This window comes from Chanodichthys erythropterus, chromosome 12, assembly GCF_024489055.1.
Source record: "Chanodichthys erythropterus isolate Z2021 chromosome 12, ASM2448905v1, whole genome shotgun sequence".
NCBI classification, from domain to species: Eukaryota; Metazoa; Chordata; class Actinopteri; order Cypriniformes; family Xenocyprididae; genus Chanodichthys; species Chanodichthys erythropterus.
Genome location: NC_090232.1, coordinates 49,450,933 through 49,468,194, shown reverse-complemented (window position 1 = coordinate 49,468,194; position 17,262 = coordinate 49,450,933). Strand labels below are relative to the sequence as shown.

The window sequence follows — 17,262 nt, the reverse complement described above, 5'->3', positions numbered from 1 at the left end:
GTATCGATTCCCCAGCTACATAGGGCGATTTATATCTACCCTTTTCTATTCTTCTTTTTCTGCCTCCTGTATGTATGTATATATATATATATATATATATGTGTGTGTATGTATATATATGTGTGTATGTATATATATGTGTGTTTATTGCATATGCATGCGTATATGTATATAGACATATTCATGCTCAGATGCTTCTTATGGTCAGACTGATGGCTGGGCCCATAGTGATTATTCAAGATTATTTCTGTTTGATAGTAAGAGGATCTTTTAGGCTTAAAAGAGTCTTGGATTCCATCCTTTTTATGTAAAAAAGGAGCATTAGGAGTCTTTGGTCTTTGAGCCGCAGGGGGGTCTATATTTTATGTGTTTAAAATAAGACCTTATTTTCCTGTATAGTTTTCTGGGCATGCAGTCAGGAAAAAGTAGGTTTTTTTTGGGCAAACTGAAGTTGATAGGCTAGCTAGTGTGCAGGCCACAAAATGCCCGCCTCTTAGCCGCCTGTTGTTTAGAAGTAGCTTCTCATCTGCTGTGGTCTAGGGTAGTTTGAGTTAGCACTCGTCACTTCAGTTATTATGCATGTTTAGGTCGGCCTTAATTGGCCGCCTGACATCGTTTGCTTGTGAGCTTCGCTTTCTTTCTCTTTCCTTGAGATTTGAAGGTGAATCCCAGGCTTCACTAGGCTTGTGGCCCTGTAAGAAGGCCTGTAGCTTAGCGGCCAGGATAGAGATAGGTTAGGTGTGTTATTTGCGTATAACCCTATGTATACTATCCCTTGTCAGGATGTATAGTTCCTTGTTCTGGTCTCCTCCCGAGGGAGTTGTCAGGCCGTATGCCCATTATCCCCTTACTATGTAGGTGCAATTGTTGAGTTTAAACAGCTAGGTTGTAGACTGTTTTTTAGACTTCCTGATGCTGTTATCTCAGGTGGTAGGCCCTTATCTTTGCGTAGATAAGTCATGCTGTGTGTGCAAGGCCCCACTTTCTAGAACTTTTATGCTAGGGAAAATGTTTTTTTTCCTCTGAGCCTCTTGTTTCTCTAATCAAGTTTGAGTTGACGTTGCTAGGGTTTAGCATTCGTCCTCTGTGGCTCAGTACAGATTTGAGAATCTGTATGGAGAGAATTATTTTCCTCTTTGAAAACAGCATATACATCAAAGCGCTGCATTTGCTTTGAAGTTCTAGACTTTTGCCCTACATCGTATGTGAGCTTACTTATGCTGCCACAGGTTAGCACCTGTTCTCATAATAGCAGGCTTTTTTATGTAGCCGCTATGGGAGACACTGGTGACTTATATTCCCCATTAGTAGGTTCATTGGTGTTAGTGAGTGCATCACCTGTTGGATTGCATACTCAGGGTAGTATAGAACCACTTTTTGAGAAAAGCTGGTTTGTATTAGCTTTGTGTGATCTTGTTAACAGCTATATTGCATAAAACTTTGATTGTAGGCTCTTATGGTTAATTAGCCTCCTTCTAGTTAGCAATTGTTTTTATAACAAGTGCTGTTAGCTGGTCATAGTTTGCTCACATAGTGTACAGCATTTCACGGGCTGAAGCCATGTGTCATTAGAATGGTAGGCCCCAACAGGCCTCTTTTCTAGTTCACATGCTGGCAAAGTCTGTGTTTCATTTCAACAGTTGCTGAACGCCACTTGTCGCTGACATTGTAGGCCCCATTAGGCCTCCTTTTTAGTTGATTTGTTGGCAGGATGCTTTGAAAAAACCTGACCACCTTAAAAGGCCACACCCCACCTCGACGGATAGGCCCTAATCAGGCCTGTTCACGTTGGGTGGCAGCGTTCTATGTAATTCTTCTGAGGAAGTTTCAATGCTAAATACATGGCTTTTGGGTGGACTGGTTATGGCAGCCGCTTGCTGATGCCATATGTTTACAAAGGTAGGCCTCTTCTCAGCCTCTGGTGTAGCATTTGGAGTTCAGCTGCGTACTCTTCTCGCTGTGAGAATTTATGGTGCTTTTCCGAGTACTTGAGTGGCTAGCCCCTCAGGATGTATGCTGTGGTTAAACCTTACTGAGGTTTGGTTTGAACTGCATCCGTCTCCCTGAGCCTGATCTTACGCTAGTTGAGCTAATAGCCACCTAGATAGCTAAGGTGGATCTATTCATGCTCCTAGAGATGGCCACTGGACTTTTGCCATATGTCTAAAGGTTGCTAGGCCCTATGGGCCACCCTTTTTCAACATAGTGGTATATGTTGATGTGTATTTCTCTCTGAGAACCTTTATATACACTTCTGGATGGCCAGGTGCCCAGATGATATTTAACCTCCTTGGTGTCGGTTATTTATCGTTCTTCGGCGCCTAAGAACACTGCCACGAGCTGATGCCCACGTGTCTGTTGAGGTGATAGGCCCGCACGGGCCTTCCTCGACTATGTGTCGGCGTATGTTGTACTCCTCTTGCTTGAAAGAGTAAAAAGATACTTTTACTGAGTACACTGCTCGTTGGATTGTGTTGGGTAGATTATCATACGGGTGCTTTGCAGTCTCCCATGCTGCTGTTGAAGTTGCCTGTCTGCTGCAGCCAGACAGGTGTTCAGGGTGGCCCCTTCAGGACACTTTTTGAATATACTTCTGTTTCACATATAGTTACTATCATGCTGTAGGCTCCTCTTTGGCCTCCATGAGTACGTGCCCATTGCATGGTCTACCTGTTAGGTGAGCTTTGCACTTCCCCTTTGGGGTTATGTTGTAATAGTGCTTAGCTCCCTAAGCTGATCATGGTGGTAGGCCTTATCAGGCCTCCTCCTAAGATTCAGCCCCAGGCTGGTTTGTGCTCCCCTGTATCAGGGTTCTCTAGCACACAGCCTCCTCAGTGCGTTAATTAAGCACTGAGTAGATCCTAGGATGAGTGGATTATCTCTCCTCAATAAGAGGGTTCATAGCACTCAGCTGAGTTCTGCTCTTCAGGATGCCCGTCTCTATGCGTGGGTCTGAGTTGCTTCTGCCTTTCTGCAGTCACACTTACCTGCTCTCTTCTATGAAGAATGCATTATGGAGATTCTGTACTCAGACAGGGTTGGCCAAGACTAAGTTTGTCCTATGACAGTCCAGGTCGGCCTCCCTGGTGGCATTAGGGGTAACTTCGTTCCCCTCTAGTGACTGGACGGGGTTCCCTTCGGTTCCCTGGCCTCATTCCCTTAAAGAAACCACTTCGTCTGTGGAAAAGTTGGTTTCAGATGTCTCTAGCGGCCTTAGTAGGCCTTCTATCTCTGGAAGGCCTCTGTTGGCTCAGCTTGGGCTGTTGGCCATAGGGAATGCTGTCACTGACAGCCTGGTGTGACCCGAGGGTGAGTTGCTAAGCGTTTCCTTCGAAACTGCTTGACGTTTGTCAGCCATATTATTTGGCATGCACTCTCCTCAAGCATGGCGGCGTGGGTATATCGTTTCCCAAAGCGCAATCAGCGCAGAGTTGAAGTTCCCTTTCGAAAGGGAACATCTCAGGTTACGTATGTATAACCATGGTTCCCTGAGAACAGGGAACGAGACTCTGCGCTTTCCAGCCATGCTTCGGGCTGCCTGCCTGCAGAACAGTCCCTCAAGACGATAGATGTCTTCTGTCTCTCCAGGCGCTCCCTTTATACTTCCGGGTCACGCCGTATGACGTCATAGGCTGTTGCCGGCCAATAGGGATTGGAGTTGTTGGATTGTTGCTTTCAGACACCTGGGTCACGTGACGTTCCCCAAAGCGCAATCAGCGCAGAGTTGAAGTTCCCTGTTCTCAGGGAACCATGGTTACATACGTAACCTGATACGATTTCCCCTCTTCTGGTCTATGTATCCCTGCCTCTGCTGAATTATTTTTATCCTCGGTGGGGATTAAAAAAATCCCCCCTGTGTTATGCTAGGCCTATTCCACAAACCACAAACAGAGCATATAAAATACCAAAAATATTATTATTTTTTTTAAACATCGCCGAGTAAAACACTGCGCTTATATAGAACTGTCTCTTTACGACCACAACAAACGGGACACTTTTCAGACGCGCATTCCGAGTTCGCCTCAGCGCCAGGCGCAAGTCAAACGAGCGCGGAAAAGGTGCAGGTGACTACGAGCAAGCTTCAGTTGAACAACAGTGAACTTCGGTCAGATGAGATGTTGTCAGGCTATGTCGGTAAAATTAACACGACTGCTCACGACGCGCACTCAAGAATTGCATGCGCAAATGCGCCGGCGCGGTGCATAATTACTTTATTATATCTTAAATAAAGCGCAAAAGAAACTACAAGCAATGACCGTCGTTTTTTTGTTGTAAGTTAAGTCATGAAATTACCACACATGCGATTAAAGCTGCCTCAAAACTGTGCATGTTGTTGACATGGTTTTAAAAGCTATTGTTATCCAATTTGTTGGTCTTAAAACGTCTTAAAAATGCACATAGGCTATGTACACCAAAGAAACCTAAAATTTCTCGGGGGACCATGCCCCCGTACACCCCTAGCTAACTACATTTTCTGACCTCGGTAATTACACCCTGTGTATGGTACAGCTTGTATTCTATCTAATGAAATCTGAGGTATACGTGTATGTAATTTTTTTTTTTTTTTTTTCAAAACATTTTCTTCTCTGTTTTTTTCACAAATAAAAAACAGAGGAGATATATACACAAATATATACATACACAGTCATGTTCATATCACTAATAGTATTTGATAAATTACGTAAATTGGGGTGAATGAACTTCTGTAAATGAATAGAGAGAATGTTACAGGTATTATAGCATGGATGTTATTATTAATTAGTTAAAAGAGTGTTCCCCTTGTGTGTCTGAACCAGTCATTGGTCCTACCTGCCCTGTTACAAGAATACAGTAAATGGTTAAAGTTACTGAGTAAACCTGCCAAATATTTTTTTAATGCAAGGACAGTTTTCATCTATATAGCTGATTTGACCTAGTCTGCTACAGTGGCATAACAGATTAACAGTGGAGTATACCATTGTACTTTTTGAATTTTCTGTTATTCTGTTGTGACGTCCCAGTCTAGGGGTGGGGAAGCAACATAAATGAAGAATGTCACATCAGGAGAGATTTTTTGTTTATTGTAGAAGCTTAATCATCCATCCAGTAATAGGTCCAGGAATGGGCATAAACCAAAACAACAAACAAAACAGAAACTAACTATTTTTAATGATCTACCTTAACCTAACAAAGAAAAAAATAACAAAAATATCTGCTCAAAACCAGGAGAAAACTCTAAACAAGAATAGGTGCCCACTCCCTACGAAATGTGGCATAACTCTATTTACAGATTACCTTTTAATACCGACACATCTGAACCAACTAAAACAAACTCCTACTAAGTGGTGACATTTACAGATTACCTTTTAATACAGACACATGTTAAGCAAATAAATAAGCTTCTACTGGATGGTGACGTTTACAGATTACCTTTTAATACCGACAACATAAGAAAATAACCAAGAAAGATATGGTGGGAAAACAGTGGGTCAATATCGTACACAAGCTGGAGTATTTAAGATCATTTTACAACAGGCCGGAGGAATGCTGATAACAACGTGTTCTCCCGCAGAACACACACACAGAGCCGCGTCTCCTTTGCATTGCGCAGAAGCGCGCTTTTAAAGGATGCGATCACCAGCGAGGAGCCAATCCACTTTCCCTGACATTTAGAAGCCGGAACCTGGGGCAGAGATGAGAAGGAAACTCGAAAGAAAAAAAAGAAAAGAAAAAAAAAAAAGAAAAACAAACACTAATCGCAGAATATTTCATACGTCCAAGGATGTAACACTGTGTTCATACTATCATATTTGGAAAGGTGGTCCTCGAAATGCTTTTAAACAGTTATTGGTGGGCCATGAGTTGCAAAAGGTTGAGAACCCCTGATTTACTTCATTATCGTTTATGGAGGGTGTTTCAGAAAAGCAGAAATAAATGTACAGAGACAGAGGAGTGAAGAGAGAAAAAAGAAATCAGCCAAAAACAACATGATGCACTCTAAAAGAAATGAAATGTATGAAAAATAAGACAATAACAGTTACATCAGACCATGAAAACTTAGGAATGCATATGAATACTTTTATTAAATGAAAACAATGCCTCATTACAGAAGAAAATACAGGCTAATCTTCTTAAAATCTAATAAAGTAGCTCAGTGTGAAAGACTTCATCAGCTCTGAAGGAAGGTGTTGCAGAAAAGCAGAAATGAAAAGACAGACGTGTGAAAACAGAGCAAAGAAATGAGCGACGAACAACATGCTGCTCTATCAAATAATGCAACAAATGACAAATAAATGTGAGTTTTGCAGCTTTTAGTTCATGTTCATAAAAAAAAAAATAGCCAAAAATATTGATGATCTGCTGCTACACAGCCTAACTTCCTGTTTCAGAAGGAAATACATCAACAAAACAGAAAACTGCTCATTAATCACTCATTATGGCGTCTTTGAAATAAAATTAAATAAAAACAGTGTTTCTAATGTGAATGAAACAGAGACTCACTGTGAATCATGAGCAGAAAGATCAGAGGAAGAGCAGGAGCCTTTCTGACCAACATCAGCATCAAATATATCTATAATACAGCATAAATCATCACTCATATACTCATAAACAGTGTCTGTTCATCACTCTAAACAGCTCTTAGTGTTAGTAAGATCTTTGCTCATCTGAAGATTATTAATGCTCAACATCAGTGTGTGTAAATGAACTGATCATTAGATGTTCAGAAGATATTTCTCATGTCAGGAATCATGTGTTATATGAGCTTCATTTATAGAAATAATCATCAGTTTTTATTGAAGTATGAATGTGTTTGTCTTACCGTGTTGAAGCTCATCAGATCAACAGCAACCAAATGACTGACTGTTTTAACTCGAGCACTTTAGCTTCACAGTGAAGGACTTTCTGTGGTTAACACTGTTTTTTTTTAACACACAGTGGCAGAAATGTCTCTGTCTCTTCTTCCCCCTTAACAGAACATCATCACTGATAATGACAAAATAATGATCTTTTAAAGTTAATTTAATACATTTCCACAATATGTTTAGAGCACAGGATTATGTAAAGAAGCTGTGAGTGTAATACTGTGAGACTTCCAGCTCCATACATCTTTAACAAACAAGGTTAGTTTTTCCCCCACAGTCGCCTCCTGCTGGACAGTTTTGGTTATTATGTCACGTGATTCACTCACACGCTCTTCTGTACAGCATTGATGGTCCTTCTGCAGAGGCTAGTAGTAGGTGATCAATTTACATTCTAATGAGCAGAACTCAGATGCATATTATGTAAAATATGTAGGCTAATTTTTATTTTACTTTTCTTTCTTTTGCAGAACCCCAGATGGCCTTTGAAGTCTGAGTCCTTCAAAGGATGCAGACTCTAAATTGGGACATATCAGCTCAAAACTAAATTCGCATTTAGAAGATATAAGCGTTCAAAACTTACAGTCTCTCTGCAAATCAGCTTCTCATCAGATTTCTGACTAATCAAATGCTCTCTCTCTCTCTCTCTCTCTCTCTTTCTTTCAGTGTTTGTTCACAGCAGGTGTTTGAATGATTGAAAGAATGTTTCAGGAACATCAAACTAACCTTTAAATAACATTCTACTAACATTAAGGAAACTGAGCATTTTCATGTTCTTGGAATGTTACAAATCAACATTCCTACAATGTTGAATTTTAGATCAAAATTAAGTTGAAAGAACGTTTGAGGAACATCATACCTTTGAAAACACATTCCTGTAACATCAAGAAAACAAGATAACATATTTAGAGATTGTTCTTATAACAAAATGCTGTTAGCTGGGATAGTGTATATATTTAGTGAAAGAGTTCATTTCTCTATCGAACTAACGAGCTGTGGACGCTGAATGACTTGCCTCATGAGAGCATTGCTATATTGTGTGACTATTGTAAATTCAGTGTTAATGTTGAATCAAATCTAGTTAGCACATAATGTACAATTGAAAAGGTTTAATAACAGTATTTTATTATGCTCACACTTGAAATGGTTACAAAATAGATGAAGGATGATAAAACATATACAGTTAATTGTGCCCAGCATGTATGTAGAATGTTAACAGAGAGAGAGAGCAGAGAAAAGACACCGTCAGCGAAGAAAAGAGACCAAGCAACAGCTACAATCTTATTTTATCTCTTCCTTGACCATGTGACTAAAGACCAAAATTGAGACATTCAAATTGACCAATCAGCACATTTTACCCCACTATAGTAAAGGTGTGACAATGAGCAGACCCCCGATGAATACAGAACTTGGCCTATAGGCTTTGATCACTATCAGTACTTCTGTGCCTTCAGGAATGCCAAATGCCCTTTTTGTCCCTGTGTACACCTGGATTTAGGATGTATTTTGGTCGATCAGATCACAAGTGGACAACACTAAATACAGGTGTAAATGGGTGGGAATGCTCATAGGGTTGAATGTGTTTGAACAGCCTACTCTCTGCTTCTTGAAACAATAAACATAGGGAGTGAGCTAACCAGATGGGATTTAAATGTTACTGGCTGAAGCAATACAATTGATTTGAAGACAAAAAACATGCTAAGAACAATATTCTCCAAACATGATTGATTCCTAACATACACTCGCTGGTCTTGTGGCTGTCAGAGCAGAAATGAAAGCTGATGATCTGTGTGTTTTCCCATCATTTCTCTTTGTGTTTTCATAGGTAAATAGTGTGCGCTTATTTCACCTATTTAATCAAAAGATCTGAAAAATCCTAATCAATTACCCGGCCATAGACACTCCCCTTGAAGAAATCAGGATAGCAGTGGACAAAAAGAGACGGATTAAAACACCAGGTGTAAATGGGTATGTGTCTCCCTTGTCTACTTGTGCTCTGATCGACCAAAACACATCTTAATACCAGGTGTACACAAAGCCTTTGTTACTGAAGATGGGTTTGAGACAGGAAAGCAGAAGTCTTTGAAGATTTTTAACCCTACAAGTTTTTTTCTTTTCCCACTTTGGCCAGGTAAAACTAGAAGATGTCAGAAAAGGGACATCAATCTTTTTATTTTCTATTTAAGTAATAATAATAAATGTACTAGAATTGTTCTATCAATCTGTTATGTCTTTTAACGACATTGTATTAACAATAGTTTTGAGTTCAACTTGCTTGAGAAATATAAAACAATATAAAACAACAGCAGATTTTTAAGTAAACTGTTTTGTTGGCAGAACTTGTCAAATTGAGTTGCCAATACTCAAGTCATCTGGTAACCCTATATGTTATAAGTTGCCGTGAGCTTTATCAACTTTATCAAAAATAAACTAATTCTCTTGAAAAATTTGAGGCAGTTTCATGTTTTCTAACTAAGCTCAACATATTACTTCTTACGTTTATCTACAATAGCTTTTACAGTTGTTCCTCCTGTTAGAGCTGCACCTCCTGCCAATAAAGCTGCAGGCAGTGCCATTCCTCCAGTAACGGTAATTAATGCACCTCCAGCTGCTGCTGCTCCTACACCTGCTACACCCGCTCCCACTAAGGCTGCCTTTTTCAGCATTATTCTCCTCTGAGCGCTCTTATACATCTCGTTTGTGTAATGCCCTCCTCCGTTCTCCTTCACCATTTTGTCGATCTTCTCGATCAGTTCACTGACCTGTGATTGATTTTGTTCATCTTTGTTATTGAAAACCTGATAACCTCCTTTACACTGTTTGACTAACTCATTGATCTGCCTATTTTCTGCCAGAAAGATCTCTATAGGTTTAGCTAACTGATCTCCTCTAGTGAACAGAATGATGGTGTAACGTTCAGCATCTCCTCCAAAGTTCTTCTGAATCCATTTCACTGCATTTTTCTCCTCATCTGTAAATCTCACATCCAGTCTGATGACCAGCAGAAACGCATGAGGACCAGGAACAGACATCTCCACACACTTCACTATTTCCTTCTTCATCTGTTCTTCACTGATTGACGTATCAAACAGACCTGGAGTGTCGATCACTGAGATGATTCGACCCTCCACCATCTGCTGATGTTGTTGGCATTTCTCAGTCACAGACTGATAAGATTGTTCTTCTTTAAATGATTCTTGTCTCAGTATGGTGTTTCCTGTTGCACTTTTTCCAGCTCCGGTTTTACCAACCATCACGATCCTGAGATCTGACACGATTGAAGATAAAACAAAAAATGGAAAGTGATGCAAACATACTAAATAATGTTATATGCATTATAGTCTCCAGCTATAGCAGGGGTTTCCAACCCTGCTACTGGACAGCTGATGTCCTGCAGAGTTCAGTTCCAAGATCAATCAAACACATGAATCCCCACTGTTAACACCACATCACTGAAGGAAAGAGAAACAACAAGTTGTGGTGCTTTTCATTTTTCTGTTGTTTCCCTTTCCTTTCAATGATTCTTGTCACACTCTTAGAAAGGATGTGTTAAAACTGACTCAAACTGTGTTAAATTCTTACATATCAATGTGTGAGTTCAGGGACAACACTTGTTGTTAATTCTGACACATTCACTGTGTGATGATTTTAACATTAACATTTTATTTTTTTAATGAAATACATTTATTACATATTCTCACCTCTTTTGGCCAAATGTTGTTCTGTTGTTTTCTGTTGTTTATTCTGGCCCCATATTGTTCTTGTTTTTCCAGCTTTTGGTGTCTGAGCTCTTTTTTGTTCCTCCATTTTTTCAAATAAGATTGCCAGTGATCTTACTGATGATGTACGAACCACCTTTCCTTCAATGTTTTCTTCACATACATGAGTTATCTCTGTTTCTCTCTCATAAGAAATAAAACTTATCTTTTCTAATCTCTCTGCCATTACACTGTCCATTTCATACGTCTCCTGCACTATTTTTATTGGCTCTTGTCTCATCTCAGTCTTTTGCTCTTTTTTTCTGTCCTTTTTTTCCTCTTGTTTTCTTTTTTCTTTTCCGCTATTTGTTCGAGAAACTGAGTAAATCTCATTTTTGTAATACTGGCCGTCATTCTGTTTGATGATTTCATCAATCTTCTCCAGAAGCTTTTTGATGTGAGTTGGAATAATCTCACTTTTACTGTTGATGGAATGATGATTACCTCTGCAGTGACTGACTATATCTTTGAACTTTCCACTATCCATAAAGAGCATCCATTCTCTGTTAGACATTTTTTCTCTTCCAGTAAACAGCACAAGGGTGAACTTGAAAGCTTGAGCTCCAAAGTTCTCCTGGATTTGCTCCACAACCTCCCTCTCATCCTCTTTGAAGGTCTCCAAATTGACAATGAGCAGGAACACGTGAGGACCAGGATCAGAGAGGTACAGGCTCTTCATCATCTGCTGCTTCATCTCTTCATCAGTCAGGTGAGTATTGAAGAATCCTGGAGTGTCGATGATGGAGATGTTTCTGTCTTCTACTCTTCCTCTCTGTATCTCACTCTCTCTGGTTCTGCTCTCTTTAAACACCTCTCGTCTCAGTATTGCATTTCCTGTTGGACTCTTTCCAGCTCCAGAGACTCCCAATAACACAATCCTCAGATCCTGTGAATCACCTGTCAAACAGTTTAAATGCTTCAGTGATTTTTTTTAAAACAAGCCTACTCTTAACCTGCTCACTTGTGTGTTAAGATGTTGCTTTTGTATCTAACACACTCTATCAATGTAGTGCTCTATCACAAGCAAATTGTTCCTCCATCCAGTGCTTTGTAAATACTGGAGTCAATAATAATCTTTTGCCTTAATAAAAAAAGCTATACACATAAAAGAGTATAAATAAGTTGTTTTAGAATGGTTAAGCCCTGGACACACCAAGGCGATGATCGGCCATCAGGCAACGTTGGACAGTTTTTATGTGTCGGGCGGGTAAGTCTCCAGTGTGTTCTAATGTTACATCATGTTTAATATTAAAGTAACACTCCACTTTTTTTGAAAATAGGCTCATTTTCCAACTCCCCTAGAGTTGAACAGCTGAGTTTTACCGTCTTCGAATCCATTCAGCTGATCTCCGGTTCTGACAGTAGCACTTTTAGCATACCTTAGCATAGTTCATTGAATCTGATTAGACCGTTAGCATCTCGCTCAAAAATGACCAAAGAGTTTCAATATTTATCCTATTTAAGACTCTTCTGTAATTACATTGTGTACTAAGACTGACGGAAAATGAAAAGTTGTGATTTTCTAGGCCGATATGGCTAGGAACTATACTCTCATTCCGGCGTAAGAATCAAGGAACTTTGCTGCCGTACCATGGTACCATGAGATCGGCTGAATGGTAAAACTCAACTGTTTAACTCTAGGGGAGTTGGAAAATGGTAAACGTGAAACGGTAAGCATGCACTGCTTTGTTTACGCTGCATTCACACGGGGTGTCTGCGTCAATGCTTGACTGAGGCGGTGTCTGAAGCTTGGTGATGACATGGTTGTCATAGTGACAACAGCCAATTAAATTACTTTCCAGTGTTGCATGAACACAATTGGCAGATGCCTGTTTAAATGTGAGAAATTTTCAACTTCTGCTGCGAGCAACGCAAGTAAATCGACAATATCACAGCTATATCCAATGAGAGCGTCAACACAATTGCTAATCAGAGGTGTGTACAAATCCCCACAACAGCGCTCAAAGCATCACATTTTTTTACATTTTGTGGTACCGACATGCCAAAGTCAGTACTTTTGACCACTCTAAGGGAATATTCATGTAAGTGTCACCCAGTGGAACCAAATATTTCAGGAACTGAATATATTATAACAAAGAGGGCGGCAGCAAGTACCTTTAAGGGAGTGAAGTCTGTAATGAGCATTTAAAAAATGTAAGACTGTGGTGAATGTTTCTGCTGATATGTCTTGCCTAAATCATTTTGTTTACACATTGAATCTTATGGCTATAGATGGATTACACTGGCTGGATTTACTAAGTTGACACTGCAAAACCTGAAAAGTTCAGAACACTAAAAATTTTTTGTGGATACCGATTACCTCAAAACATTTAAGTAAACAACTCAAATTGTTTAAGTTAAGTCTAACTCAAAGATTAAAAACAAAGCATGCGTCTTTCCAACTGTAATCGTGTGTATATGATAATTAATTCACTCAATTGCACATACACTTTTGAAAAATAAATGTTTAATCTCAGAAATTTTATTTCCTGGTTAAATAAATAATGATAAAAGTTGCTGATGCCCTGGACAGATTCCTCAGTGCAGGATTCTCTGGGATAATGATGATGATTTATTCACTATGTGTTTATATTTATGCATAAAATTTTTGAGTATTTGCAAAGATGAATCTAATGAATCTAATGATGAATCTTCTGCTCAATAGCACAAAGCCCAGGTAGCTGGCTATTTATTTATTTTTTATTATGAAACTCACTAAGTAATAGTAATAATTGTTCTGATAACTTTGATGTGCATCGTTCATATATATTTTGTCCCATTATGTTATAATTTTTCATATATATTATATTGTTCAGTAATATCAACTGTAAATATTTCAACGTTTCATATTGTTTTATTATTATTTACTAAAATCTTAATCAGTAACTGTACAATAACAATTCGTTCTGGTCTCTAAAATAGTGGTATGGCACTTCCTCTTCTCTTTTATGAAACTTACTGTACTTGCAGAGCTCATTTTTAATGGTCTGCAATACATTCAAAACCATATTATATTAAAAAGATGTCTACAAAACAGATTATAAACATAAAAATAAATTTTAAAAACATGAGAAGATATGATAAATAAATCTGTAACAAATATTTTTAACTTTTTAAATTTTTCAAATGCTTTGTTATGATTGTGCTTAGAAATGCATATAATTATCTTTAATCAGGCTTATTATTTTGGATTTTAGGCTCATTTTAAGCATAAATTATGTTTTGTTTTTTTCCCCCTGCACATTGATATATATATATATATATATATATATATATATATATATATATATATATATAGTTATAATATAATTTATAGTTATAATATATATAGTTTACTGTCACCGCGTGATGCAGTTAAGATAAGTGTAAAAATCGCACAAAACAGTCCCTCACCTTGTTGCGGTCTAAATGTAAGGGGTTTACGTGACATTCCGACACGGAACGCACATTTTCAAAGTAGAATATCTGGCTAAAGCAGTGTTTTTCTGAGAAACAAGTAGGTGAACTTAGCATCTGTCTTTGTTTTGGTCTGTGTGAAACCTCGTGCTGCAGTTTATCCAATAGTATTTCGACATCACAGGTTGCCAGTTGGCGAGGGGCTACTGGAAAACACCGCTTCTTGCAACCTTGGAAATCAGCAAACAAACTGGGTCAGAGAATCAGGCAGTAACGTCAGCTGCGCGCTCTCGCTCTCTTCTCTGTGACGGTGAAGTGACACACACCCGCGCGGGTGCCTCCTCTCTCTCACTCGTCTCATTCGCTCCGGCAGTGGCGGTTCTACATTGAAATACACCCTGGGCGAGACCCTTTTCGATCCACTTCGTGACCGAGGGAGCGAGTCTACTTCATATGTACACTTCAGGCAACTCCATAACCCACAATGCAACACGATTGTGACGTCACCGCATATCGCGTTTATTTTACCCCACCACAAACAACTCTATATTAATTATTTTTTAAACATTTAAAACACATATATATATACATATAGAATGCTGTATTAAACAATTTTGTAAGGGGAAAAATAAATAATAAACAGCTCCATTGCGGATTCCATGATCAAGGGCTTAGGACGTTCCAGTTCAGCCCATACAAAGGTTCCGCCAGAAGTGGGCACTCGTGCAACGTAAGCAATGATGTACATCCGAGTCACCGAGACCGAGTGAAGTTAGCGAGGGAAGGGCATTTAAAAACCAAACTGGAACGCAGCCTTGGTGTGGATCCCCCGTCCCCGTACGTTCCATTTGAGAGAGACCCAGAGGTGAAATGTTGCCTGCGCCTCTCGCCCCACCCCCTTTTACACTTCTCTCACAACACACAGCTTCTGTGCATGGTACATTTTCAGCAAGCAGGGGCGCCGGCATCTGCAGGGAGCGCCAATTTGCCAATTCAACACACAGTGAAATTATATAAATGATGAAAAACCGCCTCGCGACGCAGAGGATTTATTTATTTTTTTTATCTGCTCGTGCTGCCGCCCGAAAAAGCTATATGGACAATTCTTTTGTGATGGCTCTGATGGTCAAGTTTAATCAGCTTTCTCTGTTTTTTTTTTCCTCTTATTATTAATTTTAGTATTGTTTCCCCATAAATGTATGGTATTTATCCCCTTATTTCTCCCTTTTTTTGTCCCTTTCTGTTATTTGTCCTTTTCATATGTATGTAAATGATTCTTAACACTTCCTTTAGATATTTGTCTCTACATACAAATGTCTTTTATTTCCTAATTCTAATGTTCTCCTGAAGATGTTTGTATTTTTGTATGATTCTTAAAAAAAAAAAAAAAACTTGTTGAGGTCCTATTTCAAAGCAGAACACACAAATCGTAGGCTATTCATTTAATTTTATATGACTATTTTGTATGTTACTACCAATAACGATGTATCTTCTGATAATAGCGCTCTGGTCTCGTTTGGGTTTATGTTTTGCTCTTCACATCACGAAGTAGCGAGCGAGTCAGAGTATCTCGCAGCGCCCTCTGTTGTTGGTGAATGTTGTTTTTTGAACGAGCTGAAAAACTGGGACATAACACCAAAGTCCGGGACTATCCCCTGAAAACGGGGATGTCTGGTCACCTTCATACAAGAAATATACAAAGACGCTTCTTCTTTTTTTTTTTTTTTACTTTCACTTTAATTTGTAGCCATAAAATCATGTGTCTGACATGAAACAAGTTAAATTATCATCACACCCCTAATAAAGAACAATAAGCAGGATAATTTCCCTTTTGCAGCAGACATGAATGAATGTACTTTTTATGATTTTGTACATCATTTCACACTTAACCTTAAGATCTGCCCTTATATCAGTAGCCTAATCACAGTTGTACTGCAGTTAAAAACAGACCGATTTAAACGTAAGGGTCTGTGTCAACAGCAGCCGCCGAATAATCGGGTTTGATTATAGCAGAGATAAACTTGACCGCGAAGCGTGTTTGTGCAGTAGCTTATTTCCGGTTTCGACTTCGCGAGCGCTTGTGACGTCACTTCAAAGAGATAAGCTGCTTCTGTGCATCAAGTGTTGTCTGCAGCAAAACACTTGTCAGAAATGCGGATTTTGTGCAAAATTATAGTGCTTTAGAGATAATAACCTAAAACATCATGAAATAAAACATATGAAAGATGCCCGAGGTGTGGTAACCGTAAACGACTGGTCACTGTGATTTTGTCAAGTAAGACATGTTCCTGAAACAACATTCTTGTCCGAAAATGTAGTCTTAACCCTATTCCTACCCCTCAACCCTAACCTTGCCCATAAGTTATCCCTAACATCAGAGGGAAATGATAGATGAATAACACTGATGTAGAAGCAGCTAACCCTGGTTACAAGCCTAAACTTGACATAAAATGTAAACTTTTCCCACAAATCTGATTGGTTGATTGGAATGTTGTTCCAGGATCAACAAAGATGCTGATCCAGGAACATGTTGTACTTGGCTGCTGAATTATTACAAAAAAGAGTGAATATCCACAGGAAATGTAAAACTCTGTCCTCATGTCATTAATCTTTACAAACACATTAGTTTAGTTTTTGCATGTAAGATTAATAAGGGAATTTTAATAACTTTTAACTGACCTGACTGCTCATTTGCACAATTTCTGTCTCCCATGCTTGTCATTCTTCTGTACATCTTCACTTCCTCCAAATCTCAGTTTTTCAGTCTTAATGTGAAACGGAAGACCTGCAGCACCAACAGAAGTGAGGGGCGGAGCTTCAACAGTCATAGTTGCCATCCATACATGTACATTTTTTTTTTTTATTAAATCACTTTTATGTTCATATATGGATAAGATCTACACAAACATCGAATGGTTAGCCATAGAGACTACACGTCAAACTAACCCTAGTCTTCCTGTGGCTGCTGTAACTGTGTGTAACACTATAACATTTGTTATGGCAAGAAAAGCAAAGAGGTGATGTTGGCTGTTTATTGATTATGATTTATTGGCATGAATCACTGATCTCATTCAGAGTCTAACGCTCTGGTCAGGGCCGGATTAACATAAGGGCTAGGTGGGGCTGAAGCCCCATGGCTTGAGCAAGGAGGGGGCCTGTGATTGGCCGAGAAGAGGATTGACTGGCCATCGGGAGCACCTGAACTTTTCCTGGTAGGGAGATCGCCAAAACCCCACCACACTGCTTTTTACTGGAGTGCTGCGAGTGCA

The 17,262-nt window shown here is 39.2% G+C and overlaps 1 protein-coding gene across 1 annotated transcript; it reads right to left on the bottom strand.

Moving 5' to 3' along the window:
- Nucleotides 1–9,325: 9,325 nt before the first annotated feature.
- LOC137032434 (GTPase IMAP family member 8-like) lies at nt 9,326–16,765 on the bottom strand. The gene is made up of 3 exons (XM_067404196.1): nt 16,673–16,765; nt 10,541–11,494; nt 9,326–10,107 (listed from the first exon to the last, which is right to left on the bottom strand). Exons 1-3 carry the CDS (start codon nt 16,725–16,727, stop codon nt 9,326–9,328), a joined length of 1,791 nt encoding a protein of 596 aa, XP_067260297.1. The 5' UTR covers nt 16,728–16,765.
- Between the last annotated feature and the right edge of the window lie 497 nt (nt 16,766–17,262).